Source organism: Ailuropoda melanoleuca, chromosome 15, assembly GCF_002007445.2.
Source record: "Ailuropoda melanoleuca isolate Jingjing chromosome 15, ASM200744v2, whole genome shotgun sequence".
NCBI classification, from domain to species: domain Eukaryota; kingdom Metazoa; phylum Chordata; class Mammalia; order Carnivora; family Ursidae; genus Ailuropoda; species Ailuropoda melanoleuca.
In genome coordinates this window covers 23,895,585-23,919,144 of record NC_048232.1, presented here as the reverse complement: position 1 = coordinate 23,919,144, position 23,560 = coordinate 23,895,585, and the positions used below count along the sequence as shown (strand labels likewise).

Below are 23,560 nucleotides of genomic sequence, written 5' to 3'. Positions count from 1 at the left end.
TAGAGGAAAGTTCTATTTTTAATGTAAATTTTAGAGTTAAAGATTGTGTTCTAGCAAAAAACTCCCAAGAATTGAAAAACACTTTAGCAAAAATGTCAAAATTTACAGATAATCCCCAAATTTATACAGTCCTTTTCCAGACTACCTACCAAGAAACTTTACCAGTTAGAATTTTATCTGATGTTTTCCCTGATTTCCTTTTGGTAATGAAAGGTAGCTAGAGTCTGAATATTCCATGGATTGATAATCTGATTATTAGCCTCAGTAGTCTCATGATCTTTTAATTTTTCTTCATAATATATTGTGTTTTTAGATCCCATCTTTATGTTCTTTATTTTTCTTTGCCTCACTTACTTAGATTACTCTTCAAATAGGGTTTTTAGTGACACTTCACCTAGTACATGTTTGTGTAGTTTTAACAGTGCTCAGTGGATTACTTATTCTCAAATAAGACCTTTTCATTACTGAGTAACTATATCTTTTCAATATTATAAAGGAAATTTGGACTCAAATTTAAAAAATATTATGTGTCAAAATCACTATCCCTCAATCTGAATTACTGTTGGTGTTGTAGTAATAGTGGTAGTAGTGGTGGTAGTGGTAGTAGTAGGATGTAAATGTTTTTAGTGTTTTGATGTGCATATTTCCCCTTCTGTCCAGGTGAGGTGGTAATGACTAGTATCTTCATAGCATAGCTTTTCTTTTTCTCTCTGTACTAACCAGCATGTCTAGTTACTAAGGGTTGTTTTTAAACAAATTTTTTAGGCTTGTGGGAGGTTTGTTTTGTTTTTAAATCAAAACTGTAACATTTTATTTATTTAAGAGCCTTCTATATCCAAAGTATCAGAATCAATGAGAACCAGTTTCATAGTGAATTGAATGTTAATTTTAGCCATACAATGGATATTAATGCAATTACATTGCTTTGGTAAGTTATTGCTGCTTTGAATACTGAACCTCTTTCAAATTTTTATGCTTACCAACAAAATTTATACATTGGGTTAATTGAAACCCCCTTTTGGTTAAATGATCCTTGGGAACCAACAAATTGTTTCTGTCGACTTAGTGTCGCGTTTTAGTAACTGCCAGTAAAGAATTTTGCGAGTCCTGTTGATTTTTTCTAAGCAATCTTTGGCAATTACTGTCTTGTTAAAAATGAGACAAAATGGTAAACTTAGGAATGTTTACTTCTAGTTTGCTACAGTTTTTAATACATTTGTTTCCCATGTGAGCATTTGATATCAACTTCCTATAAATTATGTCCTCTCTAGGTAGAAGTTGGAATGTTTACAGCTACTCAGTGATTGGTTAGAAATTACTTTAATGCAAATAACTGCATATTTTAACCTGTTATGAGATCAGGTTTCCTATTTCAGAAAAGTGATAAAATGAAGAAGGTCTTTTGAAATACTTACCCTAAGAAACTCAATGAACAGTTAACATGGTATGTGGAGCACTCTTATTCCCTAGTAAATTTAGGAAGGATATCTTTACAAATAAAATTGTCACCCTAGAAAATAATAATCACCTTGTTTTACAATAACAAGGGTTTTTCCTGGAGAGCTGTATGTAAATTTAGATATATAATAAAGGAAACCTGTGACTAATATATATATATTTATATATGGAATAAACAGCTATTCCATAACACATTTATTTGGGTTCTAATTTACAATATTACCTTAAAGCTAGACATACCTGTTAGGTTATAGCGATTTGGCAGAGACACAATATCTTGGAAATACTGCTGTTACTCATTTTTTAAAGTCTTTCCTTAGAATTTGAAAATGAGTGTGATGGTAAACTTGAATCTTCCCCAAACAGAATAACATTAGGATTAAATTACATGTATTTTAAAAAATTAATCAGTTGGCTAAGCAACAACTCAGTTTAGGTTTGCTGGTGGGAAATGAAGAAGTTTCTGCAGATTTTTGTTTTGTTTTTGTTTTGTTTTGTTTCATTTGCAAACTGTTCTTTGCATACTTATGTTTGTGGTCCTTGTAACTGACTTCTGCTTTTTGTTTGTTTCCTTTTCTTTCCTTTATCTGTTTTACTTCCCCCATACTGTGTTGTTGCTACCAGTATCTATTGCTCCACCCCCTCCCCCTATGCCTCAGTTGACTCCACAGATACCTCTCACAGGCTTCGTGGCCAGGGTGCAGGAAAACAGTAAGTTCGGAAAAACAGAGCTGTCAAAGAGTAGAGGCTGTCTCCTTATAGCTTGCATGGCTGATGAGTCATCATTTTCTTACTTTTATTGAGAAGCTAATCTTACCTTGAAAGTAGGTGCAGATATGTTTTTGAAACTGAAGAGCACGGTCTTCAGTTTTTTCTCTTGTGTGCATGATTACTGACCCATAGAAATTTCAAAACTGCAACTTTCTTATGTTATTTACATGATCTAAAACATGAAATCTGATCTCTGCAGATTCTTAAGGAAAGCGTAATGAAACAAAAATTCAAATTGTATGGAAACTACCAGCTTCCAGTAGTTATTAGGGGAATTAGAAAACATTTTGTATTCTGTTGCCAGCAAATTCATCAGCATATAGATAATTACAGTATGGGATTAAATTTATTATGCATTGGGGGCAGGGTTTTTTTCCCCCCTTTAGTTACATACAAATTTTGGTGCAAGCTTTGTAAAAGCCTCAGATTTTTATGCAGAAATAATTTTGAACCTGTATAAAGATTTGTTGTTAGGATAAGAATGAATCTGCAAGAATAATTTACGTCCAGGTTATCCATGTGAGAGTGATAATGGCGAGCTCTCTTCGTGTTTTGGCCCATGAGGAATATTTCCGAATACCCACATCTTTCAGCCTTTAGGTCTTCTCTCAGGCAGGTCAGGTTAATGATTTTTGGAAATTCTTTTGAATACATGGATTTGATTAGGATAGAGTAGCTTATATTGCTGCTTACATTGAGGTTCCAGAGGATGTATGATCCTAACTGCACAGAGTGAATGTTACTTGACAAAATAAAAAAAAATACCACTATTACTGAATTATACTATCCCAAAATAAATGTTGAGATTAAGATGGTAAGGTGGTCTAGTAATGATTTACTTCATTTGGGATCATAGCCATGCAAATTTTAGAATGGTTATAACAAATGTGTAACCCACATGACTACCCCATCTTCCAGGAGAAGACAGTGTAGCAAATTCTAATGTTCAGCTTTTGCTAACCCTGTTGTGTAATTCTCCACATTTCCTCTCTTCCTCCAATCAAATAATTGTTTATTCAGTGTTATGTGCTAGGCTCTGGGAAGAGTACAGATAGTCTAAGACAAAGTTTCTACCTTCACGAAACATGTATGATTGAATGGGCTTTTTATAAAACGTTGTAGTTCCAAAATGTTGAAATTTCTGAGTGTAAAACGTCCTTATTGTTAACATTTGTTTGAAAACTCCAGTATATTTAAACTTATAAAAAAAAGTGAATCTTATTTTTTAAAAAGAAGTAAGTAAGGGTAAATTGCTGGTCCTTAGTGCTGTAAGAGTTTAAAAACTTGAGCTGCCTTACAGTCAAAAATGGGGAGGAAATATTTTAAGATAGCCATAATAAACATCCATTTAGTGGGGCCAAAGCATATTGACTAGCATTTTGGTAACTTTTTATTTAGGATTGTATTTATTTATTAGACAGAGGGAGGGAAAGTGAGCCTGAGAGAGAGAGAAAGAGGAAAAGGGAGAGAGCGCACCAGCAGGAGGAGAGGGAGAGAGAGAGAGGCAGACCCCCCACTGAGCAGGAAGCCTTGATCCCAGGACCCTGAGATCCTGACCTGAGCCAAAGGCAGACACTTAACCAAAGGCAGACACTTAATCGACTGAGCCACTTAGCCACCCCAACTCTTTTTTTTCTTTTTTTAATAGAAATTCAGTATTAATGTATATAATTCTAGGCATGCATGGTTTTTGCTCAGGAGGACCATGGTACTTACTATTTTATTTTAGTTCTTTTCCCCAGACTTACGAACTGGAATCAGTTACTCTCATTGTGCTGCAGAATGTGCAGCTTTATCTAGGATCTATTTTCTTTGACAGCATGTTAGGAATTTTGATTATTAACTGTATATCAGTATGGAGTATGAATTTCCTGTGTTCTTCTCTTAAATACGCAGTTTCCTATGGCACTCAAAAGTGGTGATAATAAATGGCCTGTGGCAGTTAACCTACTAAATGTGCTTCACTTTAAGACATGAGCGCCTGAAAATGTCCGTGTGTTTACATCTGTGTATGATTAACATCTGGAAGCATTTTTGAACTAATTATGTGTGGTGTTTGACAAAGGATTATGCGTAGAGAATCAGATTGACCAGACTTCTGCCCTTGTGTATATATATAATTTAGAGATAAGCCAGTGTAGAGTCACAGCAGTTGGACATGAAGCAATTGAGTGAAAACATGAAACTAGTTATGTATTAAAAGAGTAAATGCAGTTTAGGGGTTCAGGCAAACATAATTTACACATTAAGCTAAATTAAGAATATGAGCTATGGCTCTTTGATGTTAGGATGGATTCATACCCATTTTCTTCTCCTCTCAATAATAATAGAAAGCTTTGTGGAGAAGGTAAGGGCAAAAATAAAATGGATCCAGGCATTTGGTGGAAAAATAAATTGTAGACCTGCTTGATAGCTATCAGAATGAGTGTCACCACACAAGATTTGTTTTCTCATAGTCTTTCTCATCTCCCGACAGGATCAAATAAAAATCAGAATTGAAGTGGTTGTGGAAGTAGGGCTATTATCCACAGGTGTTCTAAATCTGGATCCCTTGGTTATATTCTCAGCACGTTATTCCAAATAGGGTGGAGTAAACTTTAAAACCTGTATTACAAATAGATTATGACTGCATGCTTTGATCACATAAATAGCTCCAGAAATTGGCATTTGAGTTAGTATGTTGGTATTCTGAATTCCTCCCCTGCAGTTATTATAGAATTCCTTGTATCATTTGTGTCAAAACATTTTCACGTCTTTAACTTTCAAAGAAATCTGTGGATCAGAAATTCGAATTAAGAATTAGTTGCGTGTTCTAGCTTTGAATTGCTTAATATTGGGAGCACTTGTTACCTGGTATCATAATAGTTCAATGAGCATAGTTCTAGCCTGTCATTTTCTCATTTCACTGTTCGATTATTTAAATCACACACACATACATGTACCACACCCATCTACAACTTGAGGTATGAGTTGTTGTTTTGCATGATATGAGTTCCTTTTTGTTTGTTTGTGTGTTTTTAATTACATCTTCCTAAAAACACTTTATTTTAAAAATCTTTATTGTGGATGTATTCTTAGAAAATTGTATCTTTAGGATCGAGTCTTTCCCACATCCCATGCTTGAGTTTTACTAGCAATAATGCAAAAATTCTTAGTTTGCTTTCTGCATTTAAAAGCTGATTATGAATTACAAACGTTTTTGAAAATTTTCAATGAGATATTGGAATTATTTAATTTCTAACTTAATTTCTCTTGTTAAAATTTAAATAAAAGAGTACACAGTGAAGCAGACCTGATTCTGCCAATTTTTTTCTCGGTTAAAACAGACAAAAATAAATACCCACCCACTGGAGGCTTATTTCTGGGGAACTAAAAGATAACTAAAAGCTAAAATCAGGGACCTGAATGTGCACAGTGAATGGTTATCAAACCTTAAATGTAGTGGTGTACATAACATTTACAGTAGTCCACATGAGAAATGTGACATAAGGCTTATTTAAGGAGGTAGGCTAACTAAAGGGTGACATTTGTTCTGATCTGAGCCTTAGACTAAGGGAACTTTTTTACTCCTGTAATCCTTATAAAAAGAGACATTGTCTCCTAATCTCCTGCGTTTATTAATTTGTAGCACTTCCTAATACTCTAATTTTTAGCTCATTTTATCATTGCAAAATTATTCTTAGGAGTAGAAGCTCTAACACACCAAGCTTTTATTTCTAATCATTGCATGTTTTATTAGAGTGCATGCTGTATACAAATTAGAGCTTTCTTAAATCCTGTTAATTTAGGAATTTTCATTTACTCTAATTCCTGATTCAAATTAATTATCTGGATTCTTTTAGTTGCGGATAGTCCGACTCCACCGCCACCACCTCCCCCGGATGACATTCCCATGTTCGATGACTCTCCGCCTCCGCCACCACCGCCTCCAGTGGATTATGAAGATGAAGAGGCTGCAGTAGTTCAGTATAATGATCCGTATGCGGACGGGGATCCTGCCTGGGCCCCCAAGAATTATATTGAGAAAGGTAAGGTACAGTCACCATCGAATTGAGGTAAAGGAAACTTAACCTCATTATAGAATTTTAGAGCTATAAAGAACATCTAGTCGTTTCTCAACCCTTTGAATAGCTTTACCAGCCAACATAATTTAGTTAAACCTTATTTCCTCTACATTTCCAATATAAAGGAATGGTCTTTCTTTATTTTTAAGTTAAAAGTATGTTACGATGTTAGATGTGGTTTTTCAAATGACCTAGGCTTCCAGCTGGAGATGAACTTGCCTGTTTGCATTTTGTAGCTGAAATAAATAAGGCACAGAAAAGGAGTTAAATGACTTACGAACGTTTTATAATTAAGTAAAGATTTAAAACAAAATTTCTAAACTCTTAAAAAGAGAAACCTTTCATATCTAAATATTTAAAAATATATTGAGACTATCATGAGAAAGAGCCTCAATTAAGGTTTTCAGTTAGTTGATCTTGTAAAAGAGAAGATAATCACTAGAATTTCATTTCATGAAATTATGTATAACTCTAACATCCAGATATGTCAAAATTACCTGACATTCACTATAATTATGTATTAAAAAAATAGTGGTAGGAAAGAAATAAATCCTGTTTTTAGAGATTTAATTGCTTTTCTTCATCCAGCTGTCATTTTAAAGTCTGTATTTGTCGAGTTTTGAAAAATGCTTATAATGTAGTTAAGCACATTTGATTGCCTTGAAATATATTCCCTTCCATTGGCATTTACTCGATTAATTTGACGTTAAGCAGCTATAGCTCTTGAGACCTGCAGCATTCTCTTGTGCCAAGAGTTTTGAATACATGGCTAAAAGGGAATTTGCTGTTTTCCTTTTGCATGTATGTGTTTAAATTTTTTGAGTATAGTTGACACACAGTGTTACATTAGTTTCCGGTTTACAACATGATTCAGCATTTCTGTAGGTTATGCTGTGCTCACCACAAGTGTAGCTGCCATCCGTCACTATGCAAGCTATTAACATGCCATTGACTACATTCTCTATGCTGTGCCTTTTTAAATATTTTTAAACAGTGAATATTCTATATACTGTTCAGGAAATCTTGCATATTCTACCTTATGTTTAGATTCTCTTCTGCCTTTAGATAAAGATATGTTGTGGTTATTATGAGGTTGATAAACTTAAGTAGTTTTGAGTTGTGTACCTGTATTTCCTGGTTTGGAAAAGCAGATTTAACTTTAAATTGGGACTAATATGGAACTAATAAAAAGATAAATTTGAAATTATTTAATGGTTAATACACTTGGCAATAGAGCAGAATTACAAAATGTCTTTACAGGCTGAAATAACAGTTTTAAGTTAGCGGTCATCACACATGTTTTGTAAAAGACCGGATAATAAGTATTTTTAACTTTAAAAAAAAAATTGAGGTATAGTTAACACAACAGCATTCTGTTAGTTTCAGGTGTACAGCATAATAATTTGGTACGTTTATATTGCAAAAATGAAATATTTTTAAGTTTGCCAACCATACAGTTTCTTTTGTCATGACTATTCAGCCCTACTGTTGCAGCACAAAAGCAGCCATAGACAGTACATAAGTGAGTGGATGTGTCCATGTTCCAGTAAAACTTTATTTACAAAAAGGGCAGTGTTTTGGATTTGGCCATGGGCCACTGTTTGCTGACCCATAGTCTAAATCAGAGAGTTGAGATTTTGTAGGATTATATTTAAAGTCTTCTTAAATAGTCACCTTTATAATCACAAGATGAATAAGACCTGGTTTAATAGGAATTTAGTTGGATATATTAATCGATGGTATGACATGACTGTTCCAAAAGCCAAATTCCTAGGGTACATTAGCTGAACTGTAACCTAATATATACTAATCTGATCATATCCATTTATATTACACTAGTATTATGTCTCGTTTTGAGTACCACATTTTAAGATCCTGCAAACAGAAATGTCTTCAGGAGGAGAATATCAGGAGGCAAAATATCTAGGAAGTGCACCAATAATGTGAAACAGTTGAAAGCATTGTTTCTAAGTTGAGGAGAAGATTGTAGGGGAACTAGGTAGCTATCTTCAAATTTTTATCATGTAGAAGTAGGATTAGAGTGTGAGACTTTGAGGTCCAAAAAATCCCACAGTACATACCGAAGGGGGGAGTTTAGCTCTGTATGAATTTGGATTCTGGAGAGTGGAATGGACATTGAATTGTTAATGATTAAGTACTCAGCAGTAAGCATTATTATATGAGAGAATATATGCATCGGGGAGGGGAAGTTGGGTACGACTAGGATTCGTTTACAAAAGGACTTGGAAAATAGAAACAATTTGGCTCAGTACTTTCACCAGCTCTTTGTGTAAGTGGAGCTAAAAGCCTGAGGAAAAGAAAGCTTTCATTCTGCTGACTAACTTTGAGGGTGTCAGGCTTTTGTCATGATCCATCTAAAAGTCCTCTACAAACTCTGACCTATTGTGACTGTGAATACAAAGAAATTAATGTTACCGAAGCTATAATAAATAATAATAATTGACAAATTAATAAGTAATATGTTAATGACTAAATTATTACACTATTTTCCTTACTAATGGTTTTCTAGTAATCACTCAATTTTCTTGAATGGTTATTTAGCCAAAAGTAATACCAGGATAATAATTTAGTACTATTTATTCTGTATGTTTTTGGGTTTTTTGGAAACCGGATAGGTCAGTAAGCTTATAACTATGATTCAGCTGCAGGATTAAAATGGAGGAGAGTGGACTTGAGTTTACTTAATATAATTTTGTAAAGGGAAAAAAAGGTTGCCTATTTTAAGTTTGTGAATGGTGGTATGGATCAGTACTTTAGGTTTCTTCCTTATTTATAATTCACTAATTCAGAATAATTAGGAGAAGTTATCTTTCTCAGGGGAAAAGCACGTTCCAAAATAAATGTCCTAAGAGCTGTTTTAAGAAAAAAGATAACACGAGGTAATGAAAATCTGTCACATACCATTTCACATATACTAGAAAATTGCATATAACTTCAGAACTGTTAGGCTATAAAGGCAGAATGAAGGAACAATTAAATTCATAAACCAGTTGTTTGGAAAACTAGTAATGTTTTGATGACTGTCCTTTCCACAGCACTCTTTACAAAGGAAGTATTTTGAACTCAAAATAATCAAATAGCACAGAATTGCACAGTTCTCTACGTCTTAATTAATGGGCCTTTGCTCACCTGTTTCCCCCTTTTAAAAAAAATCCAGTTGACCTTTAAAGTATGTAAATACTCTTTTAAATAATCTAGGTATGGCCCCACAAATTACATGCATATTTTCTGTGAATGAGTAGGATTAGATTGACCTCCCAGGATATGTGTATTTTCAAATTAGACAGGTTGGGTTGTTATCTGATGTACTGATTGGCTCTGTAGCTTTGCCTACTGCGTATTTTGGAAAATTGTGTTTTGCAGTGGTTGGCGCTTAGTCGATATTTGAACAAATGAAACATCTAATAAATATGAAAATTCAGGGATCTTTCCTGGATAGATTGGTTGAAACTATGGACTTCTCTCTAGTCAAATTGTCAGTTTGATCCTACGATCAAGCCAGTGATTTAGACACATCGTTGGCCACTGACTTGCCTGTTTTTACCAGTTTAACAGTATTTGTACAAATAGTTGGTTTTGATCTACTATAGATTTAACTGGAATTACATTTTAAAATTCAGTTAAATGTTGGAAATAGTGCATTTACTATGGTATTTCAACTGTTCTTTCCATAGTTGTGGCAATATATGATTATACAAAAGACAAGGATGATGAGCTGTCATTTATGGAGGGTGCAATCATTTACGTAATAAAGAAGAATGATGATGGCTGGTATGAAGGAGTCTGCAATCGAGTGACTGGTCTGTTCCCTGGGAACTATGTTGAATCAATCATGCACTATACTGATTAATTTTTTTTGCTTTTAAAGTAGGTTCTTCTTATTACTCAGTCATACTGTGGGACTATTATGGTTAACAGAATTGTCTTAAAATGTTTTAAAATGTGCCCATACTTTCAGGACATGCTGTTTTATTGGTATAATTGAATGTCTACCTGTAAGCATACATCTTTGAGACAGTTTGTGTATTGCTAAATGGCAATTTATACAAGAGGCTGTCCATAACTGATTATGCTTATATACTTACTTACACAGTTAACTTTATGACCAGCCTAAGTATTCTGGGGGTGTGGGGTATAATATTTAACAAATCATGATTCAGATTGTACCATTACATGTTTCAGTGCAGCATGGTTACTAACGCTATGTCAGACTAATATTAAAATCAGAAAATTTCAATCCTGGTGCTGGTCATACTTTTTGTTCAGACTTTCTCATTCTTGAAATATACTATTTGTTTAAAGCATGCATACAAATTTATGTATTGAAATATACTTAAAAAAATCCAAGATGCTTCCAATTTGTGTAATATTTACTTGGAGTACTAGTACTTAGGTCTCTTGAAATGAATTGAGTCTCTAAGGTCTCCATGTGAAACAAAACAAAGGGTTATCTGTAATGTTGTAATTTGTACCTAAGTTTTTTAATGAGTGAATTTGCATTATAAATTTTTTCCATTCATAAATACATAAGTGAACCAAAGGTTTTTGTCCTTTCCTTCACTGGTTTGCTTTTAAAATAAATAAATAAATGAATAAATAAAGATACTGATTTATTGCAGAATTATGGTTCTATTTTCTCAATATATTAACTTGGAAGAAAAATATTAGCCTTTCTCAACCTGTCCCAATGGCAGTGACTGATTTTTGCAGATTTAAAATCTGAGATGGGTATTTACAAGTCAATCTACTGAATTCCTTTTCTAAAGTAACTTTTTCAAAGTTAAGAAAATGTGTTAAAGTGTGCACATTCTGTAAGTAAAAATTCTCAAGGACTGCCGTATCAGCCCTTCGATTTCCCAGTGGATTGTTGTATACTGGGTTCAATGAAAGGAAATTATAAGTATCTTTTACATGTTGTTTTTGTAGAAGTGGGTGCAACTGACTTTTGAATAGGCGCTATTTAATCCATTACCTGGCACTAGCAACATAAAAAGGTTTTAAAAAGAAAATAATTCGAAAAAAAGGTGGATCTTGTATTAATCAGTGAACAGGGAATATACCTGACCAACAGATTTATATTGTCTTTTGAAATAATTGAAATGCAACACATGCACTTTGTGTGTCTCCTCTTAATTTAAGGGAAGGTTGGAGGGATGTCTTTTTCTTATCTTGTGTGTAATTCTATATTGCCTAGGATATTAAAGTAGAGCAATCAAGTGTGGGTTTCTGTGTATTGAGGATTTGTTTGGATTTCAAATTACAGTTATGTACTGGGCATTACAGACTTACAACAGCATAGTAAATGGTAAGACTAGTGCAAAACATTTATTTCTGAAAATTAAAGACCATTATTGCTACCAAATCAATGTGACTGTTGTATATGCATTTTGCCTTTGTTAATTTTAAACATGATTTCAGTATCACTAGTGATCAGCTAGCTACCTTTTTCATTTTTTCAAGTGGAATGTTCTCTTAATTTTGTATATAACCTGTTGTCTAAATTTTATGTACAGTCTTTTATAATAAACCATTCTCCTATATGAAATTTTGGATATTGTTAAAATCTAATGTGGATTGAAATGTAGACTTCACAATTTTTGTGACCTTTACTCCTATGGTGAAACACGATAAACCATTTGAATTTTAACATTGATTATTTATTTGTGTAATGGCTTTACATGTGGATCTTAACAGTGTAAACAATACCACATATAACCATCAAGATACCTTGATTAGAATTTACAGGACTAGAGTGACAGATTCGGATGGTTTAATTACATTTAAAAATTTTCTGAAAAACTTTGCCAATAAAAAAAAATTGCCCATCAATAAGGGTGAAATGATTTTTTGAAATGATTTTTGGTTATCTGCACATGAAGCAAAGGATATTTCACAAAATTCTTTAGGCACAGTCTGGTATAAAGTAGCTGCCAGAAATAACAGAAAGAGTCGTTATTTATCTCTTGTGAGGACAATTTCTGAAAGCTGAATGAGAGCGTCTCTTTCAGGGGACGGGCGAAGTTTGCTGATCTCTCTCACTGCTTCGTGGCAGTACCGCTGTGCGAGGTAGGTGGTTTGCTGCACACCGTCACTCTGGGGGGGTACAGAGCAAAAGAGGACAGACGCATCACTCACTGGGGCAGCGCTTACATTTCTGCTATGACAGAGTTAAAATGTATTTTTGTGGAGATCGGGTTAATAAATAGCCAGACTATGTCTTAAGTGCTCTCTCTCCAGCTCATCATCCCAGCCTCCTCTGCCTACTGCGTTGAGGCACTTTTCCCAGATTTAAGCACATTTCTATTCTGTCAGCATGCAGAGCAACTAACTCATTAATATCAAATAGCCACCTACTTTCCCTTATTTTTAAGTATTAAATTTTTAAGTGAAAAAATCTCAAGTTAAAAGAAGAACATATACATAATAAAAAAGCACATATGATGGAAATCAACAGTTCCCTTCTTCCAAAGACACCAGTTTTATCTGCTGGTTTTAATGTCTTAATTAGTAACTTATCTACTGCCTTTCTGCTGAGAAAGGTGAGGATTTAGCCCATCCACCCTGCGCCTCTTGATTTGATAATTCTGTTACCGTCTTTAGTTCTGCTGTTAACTACTTTTGTCATCATATAGCACCGACTACTTACTTTCTCTCAAGGATACCAGTGTGCCCATTCTTTATTCCTTTACACTATAGATTTGTATTCTCTTCTGGAGCCATGATTTTATGTTGGTTCTAAAAGCTGAACACCAGTAAAACACTGTTTCCATAATGTTAAGATACGTTTACTACAGAATCAAGTCTTGTACTGTCATTTCCTTCCACATCGTTCTAAGCTTAGGAGCCCACTGTCATTCAGAATAGAACATTCCTAACGTCACTCTGAAAGGCCTCTGATTTTCTGTACTTTACCAATTGATAGAAAATAGGATGCATTTTCGTCTGCTCTGCCTGAGTGTACAGAAGCCCTTCTGAATGTAACTGCCTGATCCATATCTTTCCACTGCCTTCATCATTCTGTTTGCTGCTTGGACGGACCGCCTTCCAGCCCTAACAGACAGCTGCCTTCCCCGGCAGGTTTCCATCAAACTCTAGTTCATTCCACTGGTTTGAGTGCCCACAGCTTTCTCTTCCTTGGTGTTTCCATGCCGTTACTGAAATACATCCACAGATAACTCACTCAGGGAATGGGTACTGGAAATCAACTTTCTAGTGTGTGATGACGACTTCTGCGTTCATATTTAACGAATGGTTTGAATGGATTTAGAACTCTAGGTTTAAAATGTTTCCCCATCATTTGGAAGGCCTTGCCTACTGTTTTCTAACATCCAGGGTTTTTGCTATACACTGAGCCAGTTTTGAACTCTTCTCCTGACCACTTTTTTCTTTTTGGATTCTCTTTCTGAGATACCTGTTACCTCATCATACTGATCCTCTCACAGCTTTTCTCATTTTCTTCCCTTGCTGTTTATGTTTTTGAAGATTTGCTCATTTCATGTCATAACCCTCCTCTGGAGCTAGTTTTTCCACAATCATTTAGACTTTCTTAGAACTTGTTCTTACTGTTTTAATATCCTGTTCTTGTTCTATGGATACAGTATTTTTCCACCCCCATTCATATTTTTGCCTATTTCTGTTCATCTTGGTCTCACTCAGCAAGCTTTAATCAACTGTTCAGTAATCCTACTAAGTAAATCCTAGTTGTGCATTCATATGTAATGAAGGAATAGGGACTAGGAAGGAGCTCTGGGTGAAGGGAGCTAGGATTTAGCGGTTTTTGGAGAATTTAAGAGAACATTCTTGTACCTTTCTAAATGCATTTCTGCCTAGGCTTGCTGGATCTTCACTGTTTTGCTAAAACCGACAGTTAATTTTCCCTCTTTTCAGTCCCACTTCTCACTTCGGCCTTCAGTAGTACTATTTTTGACACCAGAACGTCTCCCAGGTACATTTATCAGCTACAGCCTCTTCTCATACTGAGTTTTTACCAGTACTACCAAACTACCCTCCAAAGAGGTGGTGGCAAATTATGATGCTTAACAGTACAGAGTTAAGAGAAATAAATCCTTTGGAGGGGGTCTTGCTTTTTGGAAATCTGAGAGGTAATTATTTGGAATTCTTTTAAATACTGCACTAACCATAGATTGCAAGTCACACATTACCTTACTAAAAATTGCTCACCCCATCTCATTCATTAGATCTACTGGCTCCAAATGACTTTGGGTTTGGATTTTGGAAACAGCTCATTGTCAAAAAGATAGTTATCAAAAGTGAAAATATATGAAAAAGATCCGGCTTCTACAGAAAAGTTCTGAGGATATGTGGCAGTGTATTTGAAATAGGCTCACAGCCCCTGAAGGTGAAACAGTCTGCCTCCGTGGGTTCTTAAGTGACCACTGATGGCAGTTCTAGGAGGGAGTAGGGACGGCCAATACTGAGGTGATGCCCGCAAGCACCTGATAACCTGGTGGTGGCAAAGGTGAGAGCTTGCACCAGGAGGCGTGTCTGGGTGACTGGAGAGCAGCAGTGCTGCCTGTGGATTTGGGGAAGACTGGTTTCAAACCAGTGGGACTCAGCCCACACTACACATTAGAATCACTTGGGTAGCTTCAAAAAATTTCTATGTCCAAGCCTTACCCAAGGCCAATTAAATTAGTCTTTAGAAAGAATTCTAGAAGAAAAAAGAATTATATAGGTTTCTCTTTTTCAATTTTTGTCAAGAATTGACCACACTTCGTTTTGCATCTAAAATTTGTTACATTTGGTTAACAGAACTCTGCCGCATTGTACCTGCTCCTGCCTTATTTCTTTGTAAAACCATCTTACCTGTAACACATATTGTCGAGCTCTGTCCACATCTCCAGGCACACTGAACCGTCTCATTATCATAGCATTCATTTCTGGGAACTAACCATAAAGAAAGAAAATCTATTTATTGCTCTTGAGAGAGTCAAATGTTCTAACACTAAGTTTGTAACAATAGGAAAAAACAAAGGTGTTTAAATGTTTAGATGGTTGGGGGGGGCAATAAACTGCAGCAATTAAAGAAGCAGAGCTAAGAGAGACATCCATTTTCCATGCCCAGGGACTGAGCTGGTGCTCAGGAGAGGCAGCTGTTGATCCTTGTTCATTCTGGTGTTCTTTCTACTTCTATTCTTGGGTCCAACACTGAGAAAGAGCGAAGGAACAAAGTACATCCCTAAAATCTCCTTATTGGCTTCTCTTAGAGTTCTCAAACTTGAGATTGCATGAGAATCACCAGAGGCCTACTGGGCCACTCCTTCAAAGTTTCCTGATCAGTAGGGTTGGGCCAGAGCATGCGTTTCTAAGATTCCCAGATGATACAGATTCTGCTGATCTCTGCTGACATTTTGAGAAGGAGTGGCCGAGGATGAGGGTGGGAATTAGGCATTCTACTTTTAGTGCTACACTGAGTGACACTTGGAAGCTACTGAGCTATCTGAGCAGAGGGACTATGAGCAGAGCTCTACCATAGCAGCTTGTCAAGTGGCTCAGATCAGGGGTCGCTCAATGTTGACTGCACACTGGAGTCAGGAAGTTGACGGCTGCCTGGATCTGCTCCCAAAGATTGATTCTTTTGGCTGGTGGGCCGGGGCGGGGGGAAGGGGGTCTGGGCATCAAGATTTTAAAAGCACTCCAGGTATTTTTAATATGCAGCCAAGTTTGAGAACCACTGATTTAGAGGAGGTAGAGGTAGAGGGGCCAGTTACATTACTGTAATTATAAAGAAGACCAAAGTTAAGCTGTGGCACTAAGAAAAAAAGAAAATAGGTACACTGAAGATAAAATCTATATTTTGCAATACATAGCGACAATTCAGGAGAATTGTCACCATTAACAAAATCAGGAAGTCAGGACACCATATCACTTTGTTTTCTAGACCGGAGCTCTAGTCCTGGTGCCTCCATAGTTGAGTGAGCTCCGTAACCTGTGGGTCCTAGCCGCCTCCTCAGTGTCGTGAGGGAGCTTAACCAAATGAGCTGAAATCCGTTAGCTCTAACAGCTTCTGGTTCCATGACGTAAGAAGTAAGATATGTTTGGTTCTGGACACATCAGTGCTTACAGCAGTTGCCAGTTTTTCCCTGGCAGTGAGCCTGAAGTTGATGTCCTGTAACCACCACCACGGTATTAGTAATCCTAGAAGAAAAAATAGGGCACACATAGAAAAACCTCAACCGGATGATGACAGATGAAGAATTAAGAATGTTCCTCTCAGAGCAAAGTATGTGTCAGAACAAAGGTCTCAACATGTCGAGGCTACTCACATGCTTATAAAAATGTAAAGGCCAGCAAATGGTTAGTTCTTAAATGAAAACCGGTAATTTGTTTTAGTTACTGGCTTTTTAAGAATAGAACAATTTAAACTTTATAGGAAATACATCAGGAAGCTCAAATCAATTTTAGTGGTAAAAAAGCCAAATCAAGTAAGCATCTGTCTTAACACGGCGTTCCAAAATTGGACTTCTGGCAGGCCATATCCTCAGAACTGACAGGATACTGTCCTGGGCATCTAGTAAAATGACCTTGTTTATGGTACATGAGCTTTTTCTCAGTACCAACAAGGGTGGTAAAATGTGCTGTGTGTGTGGACTACTTTGACTATAAAAAGCATCGAGAAAGCAAAGTTGGAAGAAAATATTTGCAATGACTGTGACTACATCCTTCCTTTAAACATGTAGTATGTGCAATTTTAATATGCAAATACCAGACTCTTCCCCTAGGCATTCGCCTGTCCCCTTACTGTGATGTGGAGAAGAAATGAGAAGCGTAATGGGAACAACAGTTGCCTGCTTGCAGATTTCTTGAGAAGTTAAGAAAATTCTGTTTGTCCAGGCTGTTTTAATTTGAGGGTAGGGTGACCTTTTAAGAGTAGGACGAGTCAGGGGCACCTGGGTGGCTCAGTTGGTTGGGAGTCCGACTCTTGGTTTTGGCTCAGGTCATGATCTCAGGGTCCACGGGATCGAGTCCCAAGTCAGGCTCCATGCTCAGCAGAGTCTGCTCGAGGGGTCTGTCTCTGCCACCCCCTCTCTTTCTCTAAAATAAATAAATCTTTAGAAAAAAAAAGTAGGACAAATCGTATTCTAACTGTGAAATGCATCCATAAGCTAAACTACAAAGGTGATCAATAACTGTAGTGAGCTTACGGAAACAACACCTGGGTAACTAGGGGACTAGCCAGTCACAGTAACAGAAGCTTGTACAGCTGGTGCAGGGGCTGGGGCTGCTGACGGCAGCTGGGAGTGCGGCTAAGGCTGACATTTAGGGCTGGTGACTTACAAATAAGAGAAGCAGAAGAAAGGAAAAGATCTTTTAAAGGATTGAGAACTAATGTAATCTCACACAAAAAAAGAACCCAAAAAACACTTTTGTTTCTGAAGAGCTCAAGATCCAACTTACATACTCTTTTTAAAGATTTACCATGACGTTTTTGTTCTTACAGTAAGTATGTATACGCATATAGATGAAGCGACACCATCATCACTGGGACCTCTCCAGAAATCCCGAAATTCTTCTTAAATCCCCTGTACCAACTGTTACCCAGAAGCCTCTTTAGAGAGATGTCAAAAATAGTGAATTCCAAAGAGAGGGAGTTTCTATTAAGTTGCTGGGATAGGAACAAATTCCTATTTCAAGACAACAACTGTGTCAAAAAGGAAAAATGGTTTCCCAAAGTGGCTCGTTGTGGTCGAGACTCAGTGTTCACAGATGGAAAAATTGAAAGGCTTATTTAGTAACTGGCAAACAAAACTCACCCACCTATAGAAAAAGATTACAAACATCTTACAAGGACTCCACGAAATGGGGAGGTTAATGACAAATCCTGAGAGCCGATGCAGAGGCTCTCCCAGAGCGCCAGCCGCCAGTCCCGGAGCACACAGGTTACCTGCTCTGCGGGAAGCCCCCCGGGGGTCAGACAAGCTCCCATCAACACCAGCGCTGGCCAGAATAGGACATTGTGGAGTGAGAGGAATACTGGTCTTAGAGGAGTTGGTGTTTAATTGTCTGCTGTGCCATTTACCAGATGTTTAATTCTGGCCAGGTCTGCGCATCACCTTATTTGTAGAGAGGGCATAATACCTACCACAAAGAGGAGTTGTGAGATTAGAGATAACGTACGCAAGATCCTTTGCAAAGCATGAAAACAATGCGCTTTCATTAAATGGAGATACTGCACAGTCTGTTATTTTGGAATTCGTTTTACTCAAAATCACTTTTGGCCCCATTAACGTTTTCACACATTTCTGGCCAAGAATCCCCTTTTTTGAAAGTGTAATCCACGGGAGAGCCTACACTTGATGTTTTCTTTGAGAACAACTTTAACTTTTTTGAGTAGCTTTTGCCTGTGCCCACAGGACACAACAGCCGGTCAACTTAGGAAACAAGTCCGGAGTCACTTCCTGCTTGGCCTCTGCGTGTTCCCTTTTCTAAGGCTGCCGTGCGCAATTGTTCAGTCCTTTTCCTACTGCCTTACGGGCAGATGGGAACAGTGCTGTCTGGTGAGGGTGAGTGGGTGCCTCGTGACACTGCATTTCCCAGTGAGACACCGTAGCACTGTGGTTTGGGACGCTGTGAGCTTTTGTGTGTTCCTTTTCCTTGCCTTTTTTTTTTAAACCAGCATTTTTAATCTCTTATGTGTGACTAATTAATATGTAGGAGTGATCCATTTTCCCTCTTTGACCCACTATATCTGAAGGGAGAATTATTCATTACTCCTTTGTGTAGAAGAAAGCAAATTCATTTATTCTGAAATATGTTCACGGTGAAACAATCAGAAGAGGCATCCATTCTTAATCATCCTACAGACACGTACAGACTCAGCTGTCAGCGTCACGGGAGCTCCTGACGATTATTTGTAACTGTTATTAAGATTTCTAAAAGTACGACACGCAAAGCTTTTTGGTAGACTGCAAGCTTCTTTCGGAAAAGATCTGTTCCTTAGTCATCCTGATAACCTCAGGGCTTCACTCCGGGAATCTTCACTCACATTTGCTAGCCAGGTTCTCAGGAGCAGACAGACCGCTTACTGTTTGCAGTTGGCTGGCAGTGATGGATCTTTCTAGCCTCGGGCATGGCTCACGAGTCCTCAACTTTTATGTGGGTTAATGGTAAAAAAATATAATGTTCCTTACTCATGCTTTAATGTATACAAGGGGATTTTATAAATTTTTGTCAGAACTTAGCACACGTTTTAAAATTCTCCTTGATTTTTGGAATGACAAGTTCATCTCTGTAGGAGAAAGGACCCATTTATAGCACACCTCTGACTTCTCACCTCTGCCTCAGAATTCTGTGAGGACAGAGCCTGGTAGTGAGGACAGATATTTCCACAAAGGGCTCCAACATCTCTGTTCAGAGCCCTCATTCCTCAGTTGACTGCTGTCCACTAGTATATTGTCCTGGCCCAGCCCCCCCAAGCCATCGGCCTCCTCTGAGGAGAATTACCCTGGTTAACGGCTCTGCTAGACAGTGGATAGAAGACCTCTCCTTGCTTGGATCAGAAATTCATCAAAAGTAAGGTCACTGGTTTCAATAATGGAATCACTGAGTTCAATGGAAGACAAGTTTATCTTTGTAAACTCTGAGAAAGAATAGAGGCACAAATCTCAGAAAGACTAAAAGTTACTAAAATTTTAGACCAAAGAGCTAATTTTTTAATTTCATGGCATGGTGATGAACATCTTACTGCTTTGCTGAGTTTCAACTGGATTAAACATACTACAAAGATGAAAATCTATTAAAAAGACGTCCAAATGCCAGCCAATGTCCCACTTACTTCAAAGCACATTTGGACCAGCCCCAAGCAATGTGGCCAGGCTCCAGAGCAGCTCTGGAAACGTCTGCCTCACAGTCCCTGCAGCATCTGCAGTTCCTAAGCTTTCATCCACATTAAGGAGAATATGAAGGCAGCTTTACTTACTTCCTTAATGGACAGTCCCTCAATCTGGAGAAAGAAGGAACTATGTGGTTCTAGCAGTGCATTCCACTGACTTCTTGACATTTTGAGGCAATGGCCAAAGCTCTGAGTGCCGCAGTCTCATTAAACTTCTAGAACTGCAGAATTTCTCAGAATTTCTTAAGCTCGGAGGCCCTTCCTGTGCCTTTTTAAGGGGCTCCGAGGGATACCCCAAGTCCAGTCCTATAATCAAGATGCGGAAACCATTCACCTTGTCAGTGCCTAAAATATATGGAAATTATCATCATGCTACCTTAAATGCACACAGCATTTAATTTGTAAAGTACCTCCATGAACATTATCTCAGTTCATCCTCACAATAGCCCTGGGAGGAAGGTTGTAATCTCCTCAGTGTCACAGATACGGACACAGATAAAGCTTAGAAGTAAAATAACCATTCCCAACATCTCAGTCACAGAGGCCAGGATCTAGATCTGAGGTCTCTCATATAAATGCTTTCCCACATCTTCCTTATCTAAACTTTCCCATCAGCTGTGCCTGGAAGATACAAAGCACCGTGTCAGAGCGAGTTTGGGAAACGTACCTGTTGGCAAGCGAATAAGACGGGGCCAGTGGCTAACCCAAGCTTCAGGTCCGCTGATGTTGGTTTGCCCATCTCGTCAGAACATGAGGTGAAGTCCAACACATCATCTATCAGCTTGTGGACGGAAAAAAGGAATGTCAGGAGCACGGCCACGCCGGCATCATCACTGCCCTTCCCCCTGTGCCAATGGGCCATGTTCTTAAAAAGCAGAGGACCAACCTGAAAGGCGATGCCCACATTTTTCCCATATTGATAGGCAATCTCATGCACCACTGGGTCCGGGCATCCTAGGACAGAGACCTGAAGCAGAAAGATCATTCTGGAATAAGTTGCTGACAACGAGCAAGGCAGCCAAGCCCTGCATGCAAGGATGCATACATCCACTCCCTTAAATAAGAGGCGGTGAGGCTGTATTACGCGTGGTCAGGAGATCCCACCATCAGAAAGAGACCAGACGCCCACAGAATACCTGTGTTCTTAGTGAAAGGATTTCAGCCTTGATCTCAGATTGTTCTCTTAAATTCTAGGGAAGCTACCTTTCACCCTCCTTTCCTAGGATAAGACCTCTTTCTCACTGCTTTCAGCATTCAGCAAACTGGCCTAAATGTTGGCTCTATTCTTATTTTTCTATTGATTTAGCCCCTATTTTAGGAATAGATATCTAATCTGCTCTAATCGCACACGATGTTGCCATATAGTTCCTCATTTGTAGTTCCTCTCTTTTAATAATTTTTGGTGATTTCACTTACTTCTCAAATGCAGTTATTTCCCGACATGTCTGTAACAGCCTCAAGCCTCACACTTTAGAGAGATACTGTTTTCTCATTATCAAAGGGCCGTCACTGGTCCTACTGTTTCTCTGTTTCTTATGCAAGAAGTAATTAACTACATAAACGCTCCCCAACCCCCCTTTGCAGTGGAGGAGAAATAGGACTTCTAAGTCTTTTTAAAACTCAAAAAACCCTACCTGGCACTGGCCACTTGAGTGCACTTCCCACTGCTCTGCTAAGCATGCTAAGCAGGCCCTGCCGCATTTCTAGAAAACAAAGACCGGGTAAAAACCAAAAGGGGGAAACGGGGGCAACATCGACTCCCCTGGAGAGGAAATGTCTATACTGAGTGCACGAGAAAGCCAGATGGCATCAGTGTCCTGCCTGTAGTGGGTTACTGATGATGAAGAACCCCGTCGGCTTCAGCCCCTGCCTCCGGGGCCCCCTCGTTGGGGCCCTGTCTGCACAGGCATCAGTGGCGCCGGCCGTGGGGAGTGGGGCTGGGGGTGCTCTGCAGTCAGGCCGCTAGGACGCACTTCCGCCCCTTGCGACACCACGTGATCTCAGTGTATTACTTGATATTTCTGTGCTTGGGTTTCCCCTTCTGTCAAATGCAGGATCCAAAGCACTCAGCTCGTAGGGATACTGTAAGGAATGCATGTCATGCTACTTTTAAACCTCAGCACAGTGCCTGGCAGCTGGCTCTAACACTAGATGTTTGCTCTTACTGTTAATAACCCTCCTCCGCACCCCCAGGTGCAGACACAGGAGCTGGGCAGGGTCCCTGCATCGCGGCTACTAAAAGCCAGATCCCACCACCTGCTCAGCCCAGAAGACGTTTTTGATGACGTAAGGAAGCCCGTGACTGTGTCACGTCTGGCTGCACGCCCTCGGATGACAATGTGCGCGTCGTGAAAGGTCAGGTGGCCACTTCCTTGAGTGAATAGTAAACTCATAACAGCTACAGGGAGGGCGTCCTCTTTCCAACCAAACTAAAGAATCTAGGAAACTACACGTGAAGCAATTCAGAAACTTCTGCAAGAGTCAAGATAGCCGTCCACTTGGCTGAATGAATGAGCAGACGAGATTCGGGCAGGCGGATATGCTGAGCTCAGAACACGGGGACACCCCCTTTCTAGATGGAAATACTTCACAGAGCGCTCCTGTTCACGCAGTTACCTCAACACAGAATAGCGCCACAGTGCTAGCTTTCTTCCCGAAAAGCAAAAGCCACTTCAACTCTCCATTCTATTTCTAAACTCGCCGGATTCAAATTTACGGAGCACCTAGCATGAGCACTTCATACTAGCTTAGTTAAACCTCACAACATCCCATAAGCGTTTCCGCGGTTGACGGTTGCGAAGGGCGAACGGTTCCCCAGCACTCAGTCCGCGGAGGTCCTGTCTGAGGTGGCCCGCGGGTCAGCTCACTCATGAGCGAGGCCTGGGGGCTCAGAGGGTTCGCCCCAGATGTGTCGGGGCTGGGAAATGGTGGAATCAGAATCCGAACCCGAAAGGCCTGACTCCAGAGGCCGTGCTCTTAAACGCTTCTCTACGTTGCTTCTGCCGGGCACAGGATGGAAGCTCGAAGGGGTCAAGTGACGTGAGGCTCAGGAAGCACGCGGCTGTGGGCCCGCGCTCACACGCGCTAACCCACAACGAGCTCCTCTCCGGGAGCAGCTCCTGCTTCGCAGGTGGGGAAGGGCCCTTTCTGCTCGGACCTCAACCACGGCGGGGTAAAGGCCGGTCCTCACAGAGAATCCTGCTCCCGCACCCTGGGGAGGGGCTGCGGGGGTCTGTCCTTCCCCAGCCGGGAACGTCACAGGCCACGCAACACAAAAAGCGCAAAGGAGGTGTGCGGGCGGGACGCGAGCGCTTCCTGTGCCCGCGTCAGAGGAGCGGTATCATTCTGGACGTGGCTGGGGGACAAGGAAGGCTTAAGTCAATGGAGGAGGCGC

General features: G+C 39.0%; 2 protein-coding genes across 16 annotated transcripts in view; one reads left to right on the top strand and one right to left on the bottom strand.

Moving 5' to 3' along the window:
- ABI1 (abl interactor 1) overlaps positions 1 to 11,859 on the top strand; it is a 135,418-nt gene extending 123,559 nt beyond the window's left edge. For 6 of the 10 annotated variants that reach the window (XM_034643840.1, XM_034643839.1, XM_002927534.4 and 3 more), the window contains 2 exons: positions 6,072 to 6,257; positions 9,989 to 11,859. In XM_034643840.1, the coding sequence (XP_034499731.1) occupies positions 6,072 to 6,257; positions 9,989 to 10,164 (362 nt within the window). In that variant the 3' untranslated portion in view covers positions 10,165 to 11,859. Of the gene's footprint in view, positions 1 to 2,082; positions 2,170 to 6,071; positions 6,258 to 9,988 lie in introns of all 10 variants that reach the window. The other 4 variants (XM_034643837.1, XM_034643838.1, XM_002927530.4 and 1 more) reach the window with 1 other exon arrangement.
- A 90-nt stretch (positions 11,860 to 11,949) lies between these two features.
- Positions 11,950 to 23,560, bottom strand: part of PDSS1 (decaprenyl diphosphate synthase subunit 1) — a 42,749-nt gene continuing 31,138 nt past the window's right edge. For 2 of the 6 annotated variants that reach the window (XM_034643841.1, XM_019808225.2), the window contains 4 exons: positions 21,053 to 21,133; positions 20,834 to 20,947; positions 15,141 to 15,221; positions 11,950 to 12,407 (listed from right to left, as the gene is read on the bottom strand). In XM_034643841.1, coding sequence (XP_034499732.1) covers positions 12,267 to 12,407; positions 15,141 to 15,221; positions 20,834 to 20,947; positions 21,053 to 21,133 — 417 coding nt within the window. In that variant the 3' untranslated portion in view covers positions 11,950 to 12,266. The other 4 variants (XR_004620747.1, XM_034643844.1, XM_034643842.1 and 1 more) reach the window with 4 other exon arrangements.